The sequence below is a fragment of the Erpetoichthys calabaricus genome, chromosome 2 (assembly GCF_900747795.2).
Source record: "Erpetoichthys calabaricus chromosome 2, fErpCal1.3, whole genome shotgun sequence".
Classification (NCBI taxonomy): Eukaryota; Metazoa; Chordata; class Cladistia; order Polypteriformes; family Polypteridae; genus Erpetoichthys; species Erpetoichthys calabaricus.
This window is the reverse complement of record NC_041395.2, coordinates 96572222-96590991: the sequence shown is the minus strand read 5'-3', so window position 1 is coordinate 96590991 and position 18770 is coordinate 96572222. Positions and strand designations below refer to the sequence as shown.

Here is an 18770-nt window from a genome sequence, read left to right as displayed (position 1 = left end):
AAAGGGAAGCACTGAAGATTTGTAAAGAAAAAACATCTAAACAGTCGTGACTCAGCATAAAATGATGAAACTTGTTGTTATCTTACACTGTTAAGAAATAGTGATTTGTGTTATTCTTATATTGGGTATTTATTCTTATATTGGGTATTCCTTTGTCTTCAATCCAAAATAAAATAGTACTGTACTCCAATAAAGTAATTACTGTATTTAAACACAACTGAAGTCTTCAACTGGAATAACTTTCAGGAAAATATATTTTTTTTAATTTTTCAGGAACATTCTGTGTGAAAATAGAATATAAAGTATACACTATTTGATTCCAAAAAAACATTTTAGAGATATTATCAATGTCTATCCTTGTTGATTTAATGTTTTAAAACATTTCTTTAATTTATGTGTTGATTAGTCTTTATTTGAACTTTCTGAATCTTTTGCTTTTGAACTTTCTGAATATTTTGGTAAGGTTTGGCCAGATGGAGCCTCTTTCAGAGGTTTTCTTGATGTGCATGAAACTTGAAATCTTGATCATTCATTTATGCTGAGCATAAATGGCTATTGTAATACTCTGTTATTTGGCTGTTTAAATCATTCAATTGCTGCTGTACTCTAAATTTAAAAAACTGTAGAAAGAATCATAACTGGAAGTAGAAGATATATACAATACAACCTAAGTTTTTATATTACTATAGTGAATTTTTGTAGACTTTAGAACTGATTTTAAAATCCTGTTTTTTATATAAACTGGTTAAATGGGTTAGCTTCCTTAATCTGTTAGAATGTTTTTCATGTCTATACTCTAGTGTGTACACAGCAATCATAATTTGCTTAATAAGAAACCAAACTTTCACCTGGTGCCACCAAACTCTGGAATGATCTTCTTGCCATTTAAAGATGTCCCACTGATTTTAGCTTTTAACTCCAAACACATATTATGGATACATGAGTAAGAAGTAAGGTACATCTGGCAACCTGACTTGTGTTTTATATTAAATCAGGTGAAGTTATGTACTTTAATATATAGTATTCTGATTTATCATGGTGCTGCAGAGTGGCAATGTACTGCATGTTGATCAGATGTGCAAAGGAGATTTTCACTTGAATCTCTAAATGTAGCAACAATTCTACTACTACTCATATTAATTTAGCGTAGCATACCATTTTTGAATTAGCTGGTGTTGCCGTTTGTGTTTCTTTTTTTGTAATTGTAACAATCTTTATTAGTCCTGAAATTATTAGTATCCTAATTAATATTATATTTTGGGTGGTGCAGTGGTGGCACTGCTGCCTCATTGTAAGGAGACCATGGTTTGTTTGGAATTTATACGTATGTTCTCACAATACAATACAATACAGTTTATTTTTGTATAGCCCAAAATCACACAGGAAGTGCCGCAATGGGCTTTAACAGGCCCTGCCTCTTGACAGACCCCCAGCCTTGACTCTCTAAGAAGACAAGGAAAAACTCCCAAAAAAAAACCTTGTAGGGAAAAATAGAAGAAACCTTGGGAAAGGCAGTTCAAAGAGAGACCCCTTTCCAGGTAGGCTGGGCGTGCAGTGGGTGTCAAAAGAATGTCTCCAGTTTCTTCCCACAGTCTGAAGACATAAAGGTTACGTTGTTTTGTGATAATTAATTGGCGTAGTGTGTAGTTGGGGGATGTGTGTATGTGTGTTTGCCCTGCCCTGTCCAGGATTTGTTCCTGCCTTGTGCCCTGTGCTGGCTGGGATATGATCCAGCACTCCCTCAGCCCTGTTCAGGACTAAGCAGGTAAATGAAAAACCTCTTTCTGTACATTGGAATAAGACAGATGATACGTGAGTGCTATGAATAACATTTTCTGTTAGGTTTCTATGGGTTCTTCAGTTTTCTTTAAGTTTTCTGCTGTGTCTTTAATTTGACTGACATCACTACATTACTTTAGGTGTTCAGATGTTCTGCATGACCTCTGACAAATTGGCATTCTACCCTGGGTGTGGGCAGTCTTGCACCTGTTGCTGTAGGGGTTTTGGCTCTGCCATATAATTTTTCCTCTTGTTCCTTTTTTCATCTCTTTAATTGATACATGTAAGACTTACTTTGTGCATCTGAAACTCACTTAACTTGATAATAACTGCCATTGTGTGCAGATCAGAGACAAAACACAGAGGCTGGTATTAATAATATTCCATAACAAGTCAGGCAAGTTTGCATGTAAATATCTCTACCACATAAACAGCACTTTTCCAATGAATAACAATCCTTGATTTTTCACATGAGCCTTGTATTGAATAGTTTAAGTGTTTATGAAACATTTCTTAATTTCTAGCCTGTATCTTGTTGAAGGTGTTCAATCCAGTTCTTTTTAGCTTTTGGAATAAAATTAAGAAAATTTCTGACTGATTAGTCTTGCATGTTTTTTTATACATGCTACCAGTCAATTGCTTTTATATAGAAAAAGGGTTTGTAAGTAATCATCAAAAGTTGGAACACCAGTAGGAACTGTTTGCACCAGTGTTCAAGGCTAAATTAAACTTTCACTGATACAGTCAATTTGTAAGTTGTTAGCCCATTACTTGTTCCCTGAAAACATCCTTTTTGTATAACTCTTAAAATTACATTATTTTTGATTTTTTTGTAACCTAAATTTTTCTTTTTTACTTCTTGCAATTTACTGCTTACCTTGGTACCATTCCAGACTATTCACTTGTCTTGAATTGCTTACATTTGAATAAAAACTGGAAAAATTGTGGTGCTGTAAAACATTTGTATATACTGTATCTTCCCATTCACCCATCCATCCTATATCTATATCAAGTTTTTGCATTACCAAGTCACAGAGTCACAAGTCGGGAGCTTATCACAAGAACATTAAGTACATAACAGAAACCAAATTTAGAACTGCCACAAGCATATGCACACTCACACTTTTTTATAAAGAGTCAATTAACTTAAGTTGCATATTTTTTGCGATGTTAAGTAGAACATAACTACACGAAGAAAACCCACACTGGCCAAATCCCACATAAACAGTGATCAGCTCAGAATTGAAGTCAGGTCCCTGGAGCTGTGTGGCTGCAGTTGTGGCTACATCTTGCTGTTCCAAAAACTGTTGTAGGATTTATTTTAGTGGGGGCACTGCCTGTTGCAGAAAATAATGAGTGCTTTAATAATAAAATAAAGCCCAAATGGGAAGGATAAACACATGAAATAACAAACTATCAAAATAAAGAGAGCAGTATGCAGTCATGCAACTTTGATCTACATGGTCTTGCATTGGCAAGGTGAGTTTTGCTGCCACTGACAGTGTATGCATAGTCTGGGCCTTGCATTATCCTGGTTCTGTCTTGTACTTCCTTAAAGCGCCTACTGTCCCAAAAACTGAAAAATAAAAGATTATTCTTAAAAGAAAATATATTATGCAGAAAAAACCTGGAAAGTGTTCACACAACTGAAGAATATATTAATGGATATAAACTGATGACAGAATTTACAAGTACAGTTGAGTTGGTTTCAGGATAGTGGCAGAGTAGAGACTGTTAGACACATTGGACAGACCTAGGGACAGGATTTGAAAGCGTAGGAGCCACAAAGCTAAATGATGGTTCACTGAAATTTGCACAATGAGTCTTCAGATTAGTAGAAATGGAAGCGTCGGGGATATTAGGTTTCTGGCAGGTTGATGTGAAGCAAACACTGATTGCAGTTAATCTACAGCATTGGAAGTAGCACCTTTCCAATCAGTAGCGACATTTTCTGAGATAATACTTGTATTATAGAGGAAGGGCATTTGTGGCAGTTAAAAATTAGTGTGTTTGTTGCATTTGGATCTTATTCTGATCTATTTTAAGTTCTTACAGGAAGACTGATAAAAAGGAATTACACCTATAACATCAAAAAATGACTAAAGCCTGACATTTTTTTTCTCACACAGATGGAGGGAAGAGTCATCCTCTAAGAGTGTTTCATAACTGGTAGAAAGATACCTAGGCTGCTACAGAGTTGTGATTTTCATGATTCCAAGTCAGGTGTGAGTGAGCAACTAGGAAACTTTATTCAGTTCTAACACATTAGTGTAACTGATGTCATCAGTGGCAGGCAGTGAAATTTCCGATATATGATTTGCAGTCAATAGTGATCATAAAGATTGAGGTACAATTGGTATCAAAGTAGAATGTGAGAGCAGGGAAATTGTGGCATGTAGCTATTGAAAAGGAGTGGACCCATTACTAAACATTCAGGCTTACCATAGAAGAGATCCTTTAGTGAGCACTAAAAATTTTTAGTTTAGTTTGGCCAGTTCATTCTGCATTTAATTGTTTTCTGTGACAATGATCCAACTTTTACATTAATAAATTATTCGTTTTCTACGGTTATTACTATAACAGAATTCAATATCGACTGTAAAGGGTGCAGAAATTGTAATTAATTGATTTGATTGTGAATGAACTGACAGATGAAATCATTCAATTTTAATTCTACAGTGTATCCAAAACATCACAGCTAGATTGTAACAAGACCTGTATTTAGACATTAACTTCTATATACTGTAGATTTCGATCCATTTTCAATATCTGCCTTATATTCATACTCTGGTGAGTTGTTTAGATATCCTTTACCATAAATAAATAAAAATTTACAGTATTATACATGGAAAAGTGTTTAGTTACTCTTAAACTTTGAAATAATTTGTTCCTCCAATGGACAATGTATATTATGAATGCATTGCTTATCAACTTATCACAGTGCTAAAATCTACTGAGAAGGCCATTGTTGCAAGTAGGACTGCCATTTGTGCTTCCAGGATTATTTGCAGAGCTTGGCATTGGAAAAATACAAGTAATCTAGACACAGTCTCCACAACACTGTCCTAAGACATCCTGATAAGTAAAACTGTGAAATAAAAAAAATACAAAAATAACAGGAACAACTGGCATTTTTCAATGTGAAACAGATTCAGAATGTTAAAATACCAATGCTGATTGGAAAGCAAATGATGACGTACTTCTACTATGTTACTTTTTCTGAAAAAATAAAAACTAACACTGAGTGACAGCCTAATTTGCACAATTGTCACACTAAGTGGCACACTGTTAAACAAGATAAGGTAGGTTGGTTTCATGGTGTTTTTGACACTTTTTGTTGTGGTTTGATAACTACCAAATTCTAGGGTTAATAGTCCCACTTTTTGTTGGTAGATAGTTTGTCATGTGAATGTAAATAAAGCAATATAACATTATCAGACCTCCTTAATCCAGTTCTGTGTCCCTAGAGGCCAGAGCCTATCCCAGCAACACTGGACACGGACAGAAAACTGTCTGAAGCAGGGACGTGCGGTCAGGGGAGGCAGGTGAGGCTGTCATCAAGAAAAGTAAAAAAACTAATAATGATAACTTAAAATAAATGTGTCCATTGGTCTGTGCTATAAATTTGTTTTCTGTATGACTCCAATAATTTTGATTATTTTTATAGTCAAAATTTGCTGATTTGGCGAATTTCCTGTTCAAATACATAGGAGAAACGTAAGGTGTGGCAGCAACGCGCCGAGCCTCACCTCGGACTGCGCTATCCCTCACACACTGGGTTGATGCATGCAATTGGCTCATGCCTGTTGCTGTCTCTCTGTATGTCGCCAATCTAATGTTTGCAGACACGTTTGTTATACACCTTGACAGTATGCTGCTGCTGGAGTATGTGAATTTCCTCTTGGGATTAATAAAGTATCTATCTATCTATCTATCTATCTATCTATCTATCTATCTATCTATCTATCTATCTATCTATCTATCTATCTATCTATCTATCTATCTATCTTGACTTTCCACAGTCTGGCTAACATCTTTAATGAATGCGCATGACATATTTAGTCTTGCTGATCGGACATAAAACTGCAGTGGAAAGGCACAAGGTGAGGCAGACAGCACCGTGCTGTACCAAAGGGGGTGGAAGTGAGCCCAACAGGTTCTTGTTGCTGCTGTCCTTCTATACAGAGGTTCTGGGCACCAATAAGTTAGCGATATCAGAAAGTCAAGTGCACTGCAGCAGTCTGTTTATTTGTTTGTTTTTATTTTTTGTTCTGATTGACTGCCACAATGGAAAATTAACATTTTTAAAACTAAAGGAAAATAAGGACGACTTTTACAAGAAAGTGACAGAGATTTTCATGGAGATGAAAAGGCGCATGGACTTCATTTACAAATAAAGGTAAGACTATTAATGGTATTCAATTTTATAAAAAAATGGGATCAGACTAAGAAAAAAACAATCCAATATTTAAAAAACTTAAATTTTGACCTTAAATAAAATTTTCTTTTGTTTGTCTTGTTATCCTTTTGTTGAACAGTCTATATTAAAATTGATTAAAGCATCAGAATTAAAAGCTTTTAAAATCAACTAAATATTTAAATTTAGGTCAAAATTGAAATTCGTTTTCTTTGTACACCACTCAGTACTTTCATTTGTATTGAATGAGTATGAATTGTGGAATTGTAATAGTAAATTTTGAACACATGGAGGGTGCAGAGCAAATGCGCTCTCTCCGCTGTCTCTCGCTGCTATAAATTTAACATTCTTTCTTAGCCAAATATGTATCTTACCTATGTATGTGTAAAGAATGCTGATGAGATAAGAAACATAACCAGAAGTCAATGTGCATGCTGCCAATTGAATAGTTAATAAGCTACTCTTTTGGGTTCATATATTTGTAAATCTGACTCTGAAGGAGTCAGTGCCTCACCAGCCATGAACCTCACCACATGTGACTGGTCTGAAGAATGCACATAATAATCTTACATAACATTCTACAGCCACAAAATTGGTGGGATTCAGAGACAGTAATCACCCCAGACTTTGCATCACCATGCCACCCATAAGGAAATGTAGTATTGGATAAAAACAAGACAACAGACCAAACCCAGTATTGCTGCTGTCTTTGTCAAATCTTCGTGCAGAAAATGATCATTCTAACAAAGCCACTCTTTCCTGAATCTAATCTTTCCTGTTTACACACAATCCTTCTTACTCTTTTATTTTACTACCCAATGTAGTTTATATTATGCCTTTTATCAATCTTATTTTGATTAGAGCAGGACTGTTACTCAAAGTATTTATGTGTTGAATAAAAGCCATAGCCTTAATAGACTTGTACACCAGATCTGAAATTGATTTCTATTTTTAAAAAGCAAATTCGTACTCCGACTTCAGTAAATAGTTGGATGGATAGTTGTAACAAAGTGAAAAGTGAGCAAAATAGCAATTTTTAGTTCAGTCTTGTTAATATCTTGTGTGTGCTTTCCCCCCTAGAGCAGGATAGAAAGCATTTTATAGTACATTGTGTACATAATGGATGTAGACTAGTAAGAGTTGGTTTCATATCTAGAAAGGGGTGCTATGACATAGTAAAATTGGGCTCATTTAAAGAAAACACATATATTTTAGCAGACAGGTAGGCATGTCTTTATGTTCATTTTCACTAGGCAGCACATTTTAATTTTCATGCTACTGTTCAGCTTGTGCTTGTGGAATAGCAGGTCAGTGGCTGGGAAATTAGTGTCCCATGTTAAATGAATACTCGTGCCCCAAGAAGATGCAGGCTCCAATCAGGTGTGGGTGTGTGTGAGTGTGTTTCACTCTGTAGTTAATTGGGGAACTGGCTCAACGTGCCGCATGCACATGCAGAGGTGGGTGGTCTAGTCAGACACCTCAATAATGCTGCAGAGGGAGCAGCCATTGTGCTCAGGTTGTGCTCTCACTGGTAGGATTCAGCAATTGGCAGCGTGGGAGTACAACGCTCTCACGCTGGGAGGAGCCCGGTATTGGCAGCAGTGTGAGTGGAACAGGGCTTGGCGGCTCCCCATGGAACACCGTGGGATTGGCAGCAGGGAAATGACAGAATAAAAGGTTATTTGCGCCTGTTGGTTTGACATCTCTCCAGGCAACAAGATCCTAATAGGATAAGCCAGAGAGATGTCCGTTTTGAAAGGGACAGTTTCCTGCCTATATTTTTAACCTCACTTTTAATGGATTTATTCTTTTGGATTTTAATCTTCGCAATTCACTTGTTTAATTGGATTATTAATTTATGGAACTCAGCACCGCACTGTTTTGAACACTGTTGTTTTTGATGGTTGTTTGTAATAAAAGCACTTTCTTGCACCTGCCCCTTGCTCTGTGTGAGTGTTCTCATCCATTGGCTCATCCTTCATGTATGTTATCGATGGTAGCTGGTTCAAGATGCTCCCCAGAAAGACCCAGTAGCATGGGGCTGACCCGCACTGTCACAGTGCTACATTAATGAGCTGCTGTGTGTTTCTGAAATTTCAAAGCTTAACACTGAAGTTTAAATATTATCCATAGAATTAACTCTCCTGGTTTGGACCTTGGACCCCAAATTGTCATTACTACTTTTTTTCTTTATCAGGCAGGGAGGATTTGAAATGAAAAATAATGTTCACATAACAACCACGCCCCATTTTCTTCCAGAATCTTCATTTTCTCTCCATTATGTTCCATTGTATACTGAAACACTGTCATGTAATAACTAACATAAACCATAACATGAGAACAGAGACAGTGAACCAAGGGATTTGCCCTTGGTGTATTAAACAAATAGTCAAGACATTTCAAAGCTGCAGACACTTTATTGAAATAATTTCTTTCACATATATATTTTTTATAGTTTTCCACATCTTACAAATAACTACTACATACTAATTGCACCTTAATACTGAAACAGCTCTGGTGATAGCTATTAATAAGCAAATGCTAATTATAGTGACACATTCTCAGGGATTGTATTTGTGGCTTCTTATCAGTTGTTTTTCTGCTTTCATTCTTAGGTATTTGTTGTTGCTTTCTTGCTTACAGCAGTGCTATCTTTATCCTTCAACTTTCCTTTGTCTGTCTGATTATTATTCTGCTGGCCCTCTGTTTTCCTATCATACTTTTTCTCCTCCTCAGTTATGCTTGCTGTGACACCAGACCAGAAATGATCTTTTGCCTCACATCTGGTATCCCTGCAGCTACACTCTTCAACGTAGATGTAGGAGTAGCTGACAATTGTCCCATTGGAGCACTTTAGGGTGGTGTTCTTGAAGCTTGTCTGTACCTCTTGACAGCAGCTGCACTTGTGCTCCATCGCATTAGCTTCTGATGAGTACCTGAATAAAAAAATAATAATTAATAAAAGGAAATTCACAACTGCATATGCAATGTTACAGGAGATGAAGAGTTTAGTTTGATGAAGTGCAAAGGATCATCTGTCCATCTGTTTTTTGAAACCATTCTTTCCAGTATAGGGTCATGAGAAGATGGAGCCTATCTTAGCAGCAATGGGCACAAGGAATGACCAAGTCTTTGAAAGGGTACCTGCCCATTGCAGGACACCATCATTTATACAAATCAATTTACATTAAGGTTTGAGTTATGGCTAATATCAAGATGACTTAGAGAATACTCCTGCAGACTGAAGTTGTTAAACAGCAGTGCTAGCTACTGTCGCTTCTACCCATCCCGGAAAACATTACAGGCTTGGATAATCTATGTCTTCAATACAATGAAGGTTGATTGGATTGGAAACCAAAAATAATGAGCATATGTGAAAGTCAAGGGAAATGGAAGGTTCTATTACAATAAGTGATGATAAGAAATCCTGAACTTTAACTATTTAATGTGAATATACATTTGTAACGGACAGGTAACCAGTTTAGGGTTAGGTCCCACATTGTCTTCAGTGCTGCTGGTTGGATTTACAGAACTCAAACATACACAGCAGTGACAGTTTTGTCTGGATAAATTATAAGTACCATATTCATTTTCCAAAAATAGTTTCCTACCTTAAGTTGGCATAGAGTAACAATAATATTTAAAGACAATATTTTCCTAAAAAACATGGTTAAATTTTAATTGTTAAACACTTACTAACAATTTTCCTAAAAGAATAAAAAAAACTACTGTAGTTCAGTGTCATGTGCCGTTGCATAACTTAAGTTAAAAAACCAAAGTCTTGTTATTTCTTGTCAACTGAAGTAGAGTGTACTGTGCTTAGAAATATCTCTGTAAACCATGCATCGGCAGGATTGCGGAAGTACTGGATGATACTGTCTTTACAAAAAATGTATATAAAATTGTTTTTTATGCAAATGTATATGTTGATGTATAGTACTTTTTTACTTTCTTCAAGTCAGTTCTTTTATGTATACAGGTATGCCGTAGCATAATTTAGTTTTTTGACTATTTAGGATTATTGGTGAAGAATAGCAAGGTGATGTAGCTGTCTCACAAATCCCATGCTTGTTGATTTTCTATTGGAGGTTTGTGCATTCTGCGGTGGGTTGGCACCCTGCCCAGGATTGGTTCCTGCCTTGTGCCCTGTGTTGGCTGGGATTGGCTCCAGCAGACCCCCGTGACCCTGTGTTCAGATTCAGCGGGTTGGAAAATGGATGGATGGAAGGTTTGTGCATTGTTGCCATGTTTGTGTGGTGTTAGATTAATTGGTGACTCCAAATTGTCTCTTATGAATATGAATGTGAATGTATGCATTACTGAAACCTGCCATGTACTGGGGCTTTGTCCTTGGTTAGTTTCTGCCTTGTTCCTATTGTTACTAGGGTAAATTCCCCCAACCCAAATTGGATTAAGTGTGAAAATGTTACGTTATGTTGGATTATCATTGGTTAATCAGAGCTTTGTGATTTCAGGTGACTGTTTGCTAAATTGGATTACTTACCCAGCAAACAAAATGACATTGGGTGAGTGTAGACATAGTGTACACAAACATATTGGCCCCATGTGGGCAGTCAACAATGGTGCAATTGGTATTTGCATATTGGGACAACATTGGCCCTACATCACTGGCCCAGTGTGGGCAAACCAACAGAGAACCCAAATTTGGTCATGAACCTTACTAGTTCATCCATTCTTTTTCAATACCCACTTATCCAGGGTAGAGTTATGGGACACCTGGAGCCTATCCCAGCAGGGTACCAGCATAACACAAGAGTGCACACATTTGCACAAACAGTATATGGGCCAATTTTAAATCATCAGTCCACCTAACCTACATGATTTTGGGCTGTGGGAGGAAACCAACATGGAAAACATGCAAACCTCATGTAGGGAGGATCCAGGACATAAACCCCAATCTCTTTACTATGAGGCAGCAGTGCTACCACTGTGCTACCATTAAATGATGTGTATTTCTGAAGATTTGCAATTTATTAAAAAGAAAAGGAATGAAAATCTTGATACTGTACTAATATGGCTTTGAATTATTTATTCTTAAAAAACAACTTTTTGTATTTATTGGTACTAGTCCAGCTTTTTTTTTTTATAAACACAATACTTTTTGAATTGTTCAAATTGTTATTTACATTTCTACAGTTAAAAACTAAAACCAATCAAAAATGCTAATTCACTGTGTTACTCTGTAACATCATTAAAAAGTGGAACATTAATGGGGCAGTGAACTACATTGGCCAGCAATATCAAATCATCACTGGGCCAATGACTCACTGAACCTGTACTGCTAGGAATAAATATTTCTTTTCGGGACACTAGGGGAACTTAGCCAAAGGACCCCTTGGCCAATACTGCATTTATTTGGGTTTTCCCAAGCCCACACTGCCCACTGTCTGCCCACAGGAAGCCAGTGTGTGCATGCTTGCTGGGTAAGCATTGAGTATAGAGCTGAATGAAATAGGCAGATTAAAGTTCAAATCTCCAGTGTTCTCTGAATCTACTCTTCTTTGGTATCCCTCTGTGTTTAGTATGGAGTATTTTATGCCAGATAATTTAATAGATAGTGCTTATTCTTTGGAAACTACAACAGAATGCCCTTCAACCACAGCAGGTTAATCACAATATCCATGTTACACTTTGTATTATGTTAGACCAACTGTAATGCATAAGACACAAGAAACACTTGCTTTTTAGCATTGTGCTTTTTAATAACTCTTGAACGCAGCTACCACTCTGCAAGCTGTAAATTGATAATAAACAGCTGACAGGGCTGTGTTGTTGCCAGCAGGGCCTGACAGCTGACTAGCAGTTGCTGTAATCACAAGCACTCCATGCTTGAGAATGTTTACTTGTGGACTTTGACTCCCACTCATTCACCCTGGCTCCTCTAGGGTCTACTAATAGCCTCACTGCTCTAGGTTGTAGGCACTGGGATTCTTTTCTAATAGTCCACCTATCTTTCCAACCCAATCTTTTGATAATATTATTACATTTTTTAAGCTGTGGCAGGAAAATTTTCCAGGGGATTATCTCCAAATTCTCTGTGCAGCTAGGAAAGTTTGTTTTTTTTTCAAAAGTGGGGTGTGTTTGTGTGTGTCCTGCGGTGGGTTGGCACCCTGCCCGGGATTGGTTCCTGCCTTGTGCCCTGTGTTGGCTGGGATTGGCTCCAGCAGACCCCCGTGACCCTGTGTTCGGATTCAGCAGGTTGGAAAATGGATGAATGGATGGAAAACTGTTGTGCTTTTGTATGAATTTATGTCATGACACACACTGACTTGTATTTCTAACCCAGGGATTTTTGACCCTCATTGTAGCCCTGTTAAAATTATTTCTCACTTCTGTGTCACGTGACCTGCCAGTTTTTAAGCATATATGACCAATGTTTCTGGATGCAGTTATTTTTTTTGTTGCTGAATGTTTTAGGTTACTCTAACTGTTGCAATAAGTGTGAAACAAGTTTTAGTGTGTGAGCATGGAGTAAGTTTATAGGGACAAGCTGACTTACATTAAAAAGATAGCCGTGTTTTATATAATAATGGCAGTTTATACTGCAGATAATAATATAAGGATCAACTTGTGCTATTAATGTATATTTATTTTTACAGTTTGCATTGTATAGTTTCAAATGATATACCAAAGAAGCCATATTTAGGTCAATATGACTTTCTTTATATTTGTAGACTGACTGCACTTACATAGAATAAGTGTTGCAGGCTCCTTCACAAGATGACACAGCCACCGGGTTGAGTGATTGACAGCCTTCATGAGTTATATAGGTTGTATTTTTATGCACTTTGCACTGTTTCGGCTTTTCATCACCTGTAGACAACAAAACAAGACAACATTTGACCATATTAAATAGTAACAAAATGAATCTATTCATAGCCTCTCTGGAAGAAATGTTTGTCAGGTTAAAATTTTTGAAGTGATGAACTAGCTGACACACTTTTAGAGGTGTTTAAATTAATACTTACAAGTCTGACAACAGCCATCACTGGTGAAACGAATGGTTCCCTGAAAAAGAGTATCCGCAGATATGCATTTAGTAATGTTCAGTTTTATAAATATATTTATATACTAGTACGTGTATGCAGATTTGATGGTAACATTTCATGTAAACCCAAGTAAACTCAAGTATACTACTGCTATATACCATTACATGCTGGTCACTGCTAGCATAAATTAGGAAAATGTCCCATTATTATTTAAAAATGAGATACTGTAAGTATAAAAAGCCAGTGATGCATTTTATACATTTCACATATAGTATGAAATGATGAAAAACAGGACTTTATTTACTTACAGGCAGACAATCCTCAGGGTGGAACTCAGGGCAAGACTTTTTAGATGATATTGAAACATAGTGGCCATCAATCATGTAGCACTCATAATGGGTACAGTTATCTCCAGGAAATGTCACTCTCTGTCCTGGCTGTAAAAATACAAGGGAGCATGTCAGGTAAATATGAGGATGTTACATAAAGATGACAATTATGTGTGTGCAATATTCATATATTTTTAAGAAAGTATTAAATAAAGAACAGATGTCCAGAGAATGATCTTTAAAAAGAAACACAAGACCATCTAGTGTATATTATCACTTAGATTAATGGGAAAAAATGAAAATAAATAGGCTTTTGAAACATACCATGAGGACATAGAGCATGCTACTGTTGCTGATTTCTGTATCACTTGGCCTGCTGTTATTGCCAGTTGGATGTTCATTATTTTCATCAGGTTTTCCATTATTGTTATTAAGATTATTGTAAATTGGATTACTATTGTTATTGTAGCCATTTGGATTGTCATTGATACCTTTGTGATTTCCATTATTGTCATTTGGGTTGTCATCATTTTCTTTTGATTTACTTTCCTGATTGATGTTGTTGCCTTCAGGGTTTCTGTCATCATTTTTAGTGGCATTCTTACTTTTGGGACTGGTGGTGTATCCAGTAGGACTGTTGTCATTTCCATTTGCACTATTGTTGTTGCTTTTTGGATTGTCAAACGTACCTTTGGGATTTCCACTGTTGTCATTTGAATTGTTGCTGTTTTCTTTAGGTCTACCATCATGATTGTTGTCATTGTCACCAGGCTTATTATCATTTTCAGTGCTATTCTTGCTGCTAGGATTGCTGTTGTTTCCAGTAGGGTGGTTGGTGTTGCCATTCGGATTGTCCTTGTTGCCACCATTTGGATTGCTGCTATCACTGTTGGGATTGCTGTTATTGTCATTAGGGTAGTTCTTACTGTCATTTGAATTGTCATTATTGTTTTTGGGATTGCTATTGTTTCTAGTGGAATTTGCATTGTTATCATTTGGTCTGTTGCTGTCTCCACTAGGATTGCCATTGTTGCCAGTAGGACTGCCGTTTGTGCTTCCAGGATTGTTAGCAGAGCTTGGCATTGGAAAAATACAAGCAATCTGCACACAATGTCCACAACACTGCCCTACGACATCCTGATAAGTAAAACCCTGAAATTAGAAAAAAAAATCAAAAATGAAATAAGCAATTGGCATTTTTCTGTGTACAGCACATTCAGAATGTCAAAATACCAATGCTGATTGGAAAGTAAATGATGATGTACTGCGATATTGTCACTTTTTTCTGAAAAAATAGAAGAGCTAATATTGAGTGACAGCCTAATTTGCAAAATTGTAAGTGTACATATGTATATTTATGAGTAATATCTATAATGGATTGGAGTCTCATTCTGACCTAGCCTCCATCTTGTGTTTACTATTATTAGTATAGAGTCCAAATCAATCTAAATCTGACCAGTAAAGATTAAGATGAATGCTTATCTATGTATAAAATACAACTATTTAGAATCTTTAAGAATCTTAATCTATAATCAATGAGAAACAAATTAGTGCTGAAAAAAACAGAATTTTACATACATAAAATTACTTTAATGGCTTAAACAAGTGCTATGCTATGTAAAACTGCAAACATGAAAGTTTTCTCTTTTCTCTTTATCTGTATTCTTGAATACAGGAATTGTTTCCCAATTCTCAATGCAATCCTTATTGTTAAACTTATTTATGTAGTTATTTTGTTAATTTATATTAATATATTTATATCATTTGGGAAAGGATTGGATGTTTTTTAAAAGGGGAAAACTAATGTTACACATTATACTAATGATACAAAATATCATTGTAACACTTTGTCAGCTGAAAAGTCAGACTTAAATAAAGTGATAATGGAAGGTTTTACAAGCAATTTTCACCCACAGTTTACACACAGCACTAAATTCATACAATAAAATTAGAGTATGTGTGAGCAGAAACACTGCAACAACTGGAATAACAATTGCCAATGTATTGCATTAAAAGACTGCACGGTTACAAAAATGTATATAAATGGACAGGCTTTTAGCTACGCTAATAAGTTATGTAGAGAGCCCTTTGTTATGAACTGCATTTCTGCATGTCTCAAATGCTTCAATTTTTGTGGACTTTAAAACAGTTTGTTACAAAATAATAAATTACATTAAACTTACATTTTCAATTATATTATAAAACACACTTCCTATGCTAAGTACTATAGGACACTATAGATATGCATTCAACCAACCATTTATTCAGAGCCTATTCTCCCTGGAAACAGCCCTGGACAGGGGGCCTTTCCATTGCACTTGTGTGCACACTTATAACAGTTCACACTGAGCAAGTTAAGAGTTAGCACTTAGCCTGACACATTATGTCTGACACATTATGTCTTAAAAGATGTGTGAGGAAAACCAGAGTACATGGAGTAAAAAACATTAAGATAAGGGGAGATCAGGTCAGCTCCACACAAGCAACAACCATACATGGGAATCAAACTCAGGAGTCTAGTGAAGTAGGGGAACTGTATTAAACATGACACCACCCTGGTGCCCATTACAAATATACAGTATATATATATATATATATATATATATATATATATATATATATATATATATATATATATATATATATACTAGGGGGCTTCGCCCCCTGCTCGCTTCGCTCGCCAACCCCCGTATTTGGTTTTCCGGCTACACACTTTAAGATTGTTTTTTCTTTGAATTGTTGCTATTTCATTAGTTTCACTTTTATTTCAGAACGTCTGTAAAAACAATATTTGTAATCTTGCGAGTCCCAATATGCTCAATCTTTTTAATGAGGTCAGGATAGGTTTCTCTGTTTGGAATTTCAGCACAGACAAAACGATCTACATCATCAGCAGTTAATAATTTTTTTTTTACAAAGTAACAAAGTAAGTAGAGTTCTGCATTGGACTCCTGTCTGTAAAGTTGTGCTATTTTCCTCTCACAGTTCCAAAAGTACATGGGGTTACCAGGGCTAGACAGAACGTTTTTGACTCCTGGGGTAAATTTAGGTTTTTAAATAGGCAGACAGATGAATATATATACATTAACAAAGTAACCAATAAATGCATGTGCAGTAAACTCCGTTTTTGAAATTCTCAAGATTCTTTATTTGTCACATGCATAGTTAGTTATACGGGACAACACGCAGTGAAATGCATCCCGATCCGCTTATCAAAAACTGTGCAGAGTTAGAAGAATATCAGTTAGATTAACAAAAAGTCATAGATCGAAAGATAACAGTATAGTAGAACATAATAAATAAGTAAAATTATGTGAATAAAGTAGAATTAAGTGTTACGGTGCAATAGTGTAGTAATTATTGTGCAAAACCAAAGTTAGACTGGTGCATAGTTAAATGAGGCAGTTTGTTTGTTTGCGCTACTGTGATCTTTACTTTTTTATATTTTCTAATTTTCCTACTTTCATATCCTTTAACTTTCTCCACGTGTGTATAGCGCCAACTTTTTTTTTTTTTTTTGAGCCTTTCTAATTTCCCTGTTTCATAGTCTCTAACCTGCTCTGCATGTGTTTAGCACCAACGTTTGTAAACATCTCTATGAAGATTCTACTTTGTCTTTTACTCACTGTCATTTAATTCTGAGCCGGATTGGACGTGCTTTTTTTTCAATTCCACTTGTTCCGGGCTGATAATTACTTTCCTTATTTTCTGAATTTGCACCTCGATTATTCTTTTTTGCTCTTTTTTCTGTCCAACGCATTTGAGTCTCTTTTCTCCGTGCTTTTCTTTCTTCTTCATTTAATCGTTGACATTTCATTCCTACCCTACTCATTTCATTTCTGCCCTATTCATTTCTACCGTATTAACCTTATACACTTTATATGCACTGAGAGCCCTGGAGCTGTGTGTGCTGCATGACTGTCTTTACACTACTGATTTGTTTTTTTTGATATTGCTTGTAAGTAGGGTGTGTCTTGCAAGACTTTCGTTCTATGTTCCCATGAGACGCACCGTGGCAGGTCTCTTTTGTCTCGCGGGTCTTTAAATTATCTTCCGAGAAAGATCACGTATCATAGACTATCAGGACAGGGGACAGGATTTCTTTTTATAATATATATATATATATATATATATATATATATATATATATATATATATATATATATATATATATATATATATATACCAAACCAAACACAAAAACAACATACAATATGTACACAGAAATACTGAAATATGCTCACGTTCATTAATTAGTTTCTGTAATGAAGTACTAGGGTGTTGTACCATGTTAGCCATTACAAATATACTGAGAAGTCAAGCAAAATGACACCTTTTATTTTTATTACATCTTGCCTGAAGAAGGGGCCTGAGTTGCCTCGAAAGCCTGCATATTGTAATCTTTTTAGTTAGCCAATAAAAGGTGTTATTTTGCTTGGCTTTTCTCTAAAAAGATTACAATATGCAAGCTTTCGAGGCAACTCAGGCTCCTTCTTCAGGCAAGATTGATTACATCTTGCCTGAAGAAGGAGCCTGAGTTGCCTCGAAAGCTTGCATATTGTAATCTTTTTAGTTAGCGAATAAAACGTGTCATTTTGCTTGACTTCTCACTACTTTCTGAAATAACAAATTATAGTCCCCAGATTCCATCTGCCTTAGAGTAGGTCAACAAGTCCCAAAACCCCACTTCAGGTACTCTTTAGTGCATTACTATACAGTCAACCATCAACTGTTTTTCAGAGTACCAAAATGGTCTAACAATCGGTTTACCATTGGCCATGACACATCAGTTCCAAAGGGGATATAGTGATCAAAATAGCACTGAAGTCAGTTATCAGCACGCGAAAAAAGAATGGAAAAGACCAGGTTACAGTCATCAAAAATAATTCCACTTATAAAATCAATGTTAAAAAGTAGTCCTAAGCAGCCCATGTAACAAGGGTATATTATACTAAAACAGCAGGTCTTTAATTTCTATTTTAAAATGTTTAGGTAAATGATGTTTACATACTGCTACTATGTAGACCATACTAATTTAATTTATCTTTAGAATTTATAGGAGAAAAAATTTAAAACTGGCTCCAAATTTACTTGTAAGGTAGATTAGTGGGTTATGAACTGGAGTTATACATTCACATACTGTATCTTACTGTTATTTATAATTATTTATAATCCTTGGCACCTTATTTTGAAGTGACTTTTGAGCAATTTCCACACCCCTGTGATTACAAGAGT

The 18770-nt window shown here is 35.9% G+C and overlaps 1 protein-coding gene across 1 annotated transcript in view; it reads right to left on the bottom strand.

Annotated features, from left to right (window-relative positions):
* Nucleotides 1–8750: 8750 nt before the first annotated feature.
* Nucleotides 8751–18770, bottom strand: part of LOC114645305 (mucin-5AC-like) — a 40602-nt gene continuing 30582 nt past the window's right edge. Inside the window, exons 18-22 of the mRNA XM_051922498.1 lie at nt 13860–14687; nt 13515–13643; nt 13186–13225; nt 12907–13030; nt 8751–9132 (exon numbers count right to left, since the gene is read on the bottom strand). Of these exons, the coding sequence (XP_051778458.1) occupies nt 8808–9132; nt 12907–13030; nt 13186–13225; nt 13515–13643; nt 13860–14687 (1446 nt within the window). The 3' untranslated portion in view covers nt 8751–8807. The remainder of the gene's footprint in view (nt 9133–12906; nt 13031–13185; nt 13226–13514; nt 13644–13859; nt 14688–18770) is intronic.